We start from the raw sequence: 1707 nt of genomic DNA, 5'->3' as shown, positions 1-1707 counted from the left end.
TAAGTTTGGGGTCGTGGGGTTGGGGGGGGGGTTAGGGTTAGGGTTACCTTGGGGGACGTCATGCTGGTCTCCGATTGAGTGAAAGAGAATTTAAGATTTAAGAGTTGGGATTTGAATTGGGTCAGATTAGGATTAGGATTAGGGATGACTCGATACTACTTTTCATGTCTGACAACTTGCAAACTTCACCTGCAACTTGGAGAATCTGCCGATACCGATATCAATACGATACCTTATTTTTATTTATATGTAGAGTTGGGCTTCATCTATCGTAGCTTTTTTTTTCTCATGTTCAATCCTGAAATTTTGACCAATATCCGATCAATACCACTCTTGAGAATCAGACTCAGGATTAGGATTAGGATTATAAAACATACTGTGTGTGTGTGAGTGTGTGTGTGTTCGTGCACCTTTGTCTGCCAGTGTTTATACATGAGTGAGTGAGCACGTGTGATGAAGGCTGGTGTTCCACCCCAGCTGAGACGCTGAGTTTGAGCTTGACCTACTTTAACTGAGGGAGAGAAATATCACCTCCGTGGAGGGGAGGTAATTGGTCGCCTCTGACTCCACCGTCCTCCTGCTTCATTGTGGACAGTAATAGGTGAGTCACATGGGGCCTTTTAAAGACTGTCTGTGAGCGTGTCTGTCTGTGAGCGTGTCTGTCTGTGAGCGTGTCTGTCTGTCGGTCGGTCTGCGCAGGTTTTATTTTCTCTTCTTTTTTTGTCTTTGTTCATTGACTTCACACACGTCGGAAACGTATATTCAAGGGAAAAAGTTAAGGTTCACGGAGCACGGGTTAAAAATAACTCATTGTTAGCGACGAGAACCAGGATCCACCGTGAGAAACGGGTGGAAGAAAAAAAAAACGCTGAAGAATTCACACCTGTTCAGGTGTGAATGTTAATAGGTCGTCATTTCCTAATTGAATTAATTTAACGTGAGGTTGTATTTCTAACGTTGATGTCGCAATAATAATGCTTGAACACAGTGCGATGAACGGCGCTGCCATGCAGTGTATGTTGTTCTGATGGATATGCTAATAAGTCAGGATACTGATCCAGAACGGAACTGGCTGGAAGAGAAAAGACTGATTTTTTTTTTAATAAAAGTATTTTTAAATTAATTGTTGAATTAATTAAATTCATTTTAAAAAACAGATGTCTTTAATAATTAAAATTTTAAATTTTGGCTCTTTATTAATTTTTTTTTTTAGAAATTGATGTTAAAGAGTGAGTATTCACAATGCAGGGGTGAAAAGAGTGAGTATTCACAATGCAGGTGTGAATTTGTCTGGTCAGGCCTTTTGTTAGGCATCCATAATCTGCTCTAACTAACACCCCACTTGTAGTATTTTGTCTAAATAAAGGTAGTATTTTTGTCCACCGGTCAATATACTCCGTAAGTACGCAGACAGAACCTGGACTCTGGTACCTGGCTGGGCTTGGCCGTAGTTGTTTTGTCTCTCCCGGTGTGACCCCAGGGTGAGGCGCAGCTCATGGGTGTAGTCAGGCAGGGTTTCACGCGAGGTGTAGGAGCGGTGGTGGGCGCGGCCGTCCTCGCTCTCGTCAGATGAACTGGTGTAGGACATCTCCATCTCATGGCGCCCTTTGGGCAGTGGCTGGTAGGGTTTACTGTCCATATCCTCCATGGCTTGAACGGCTCCACTTAGTCACTCAGCACAGCTTCAGCCAAGAGCACAGAGCCTGG

The 1707-nt window shown here is 43.5% G+C and overlaps 1 protein-coding gene across 1 annotated transcript in view; it reads right to left on the bottom strand.

Moving 5' to 3' along the window:
- Nucleotides 1-1707, bottom strand: part of LOC107988068 (teneurin-1-like) — a 58385-nt gene that overhangs the window by 38228 nt on the left and 18450 nt on the right. Inside the window, exon 2 of the mRNA XM_017039289.2 lies at nt 1432-1703. Coding sequence (XP_016894778.1) covers nt 1432-1648 — 217 coding nt within the window. The 5' untranslated portion in view covers nt 1649-1703. The remainder of the gene's footprint in view (nt 1-1431; nt 1704-1707) is intronic.

This window comes from Cynoglossus semilaevis, chromosome 15 (genome assembly GCF_000523025.1).
Source record: "Cynoglossus semilaevis isolate Cse_v1.0 chromosome 15, Cse_v1.0, whole genome shotgun sequence".
Taxonomy (NCBI): domain Eukaryota; kingdom Metazoa; phylum Chordata; class Actinopteri; order Pleuronectiformes; family Cynoglossidae; genus Cynoglossus; species Cynoglossus semilaevis.
Note: the sequence above shows the minus strand (reverse complement) of the source record. Positions and strands in the feature narration are given on the sequence as shown.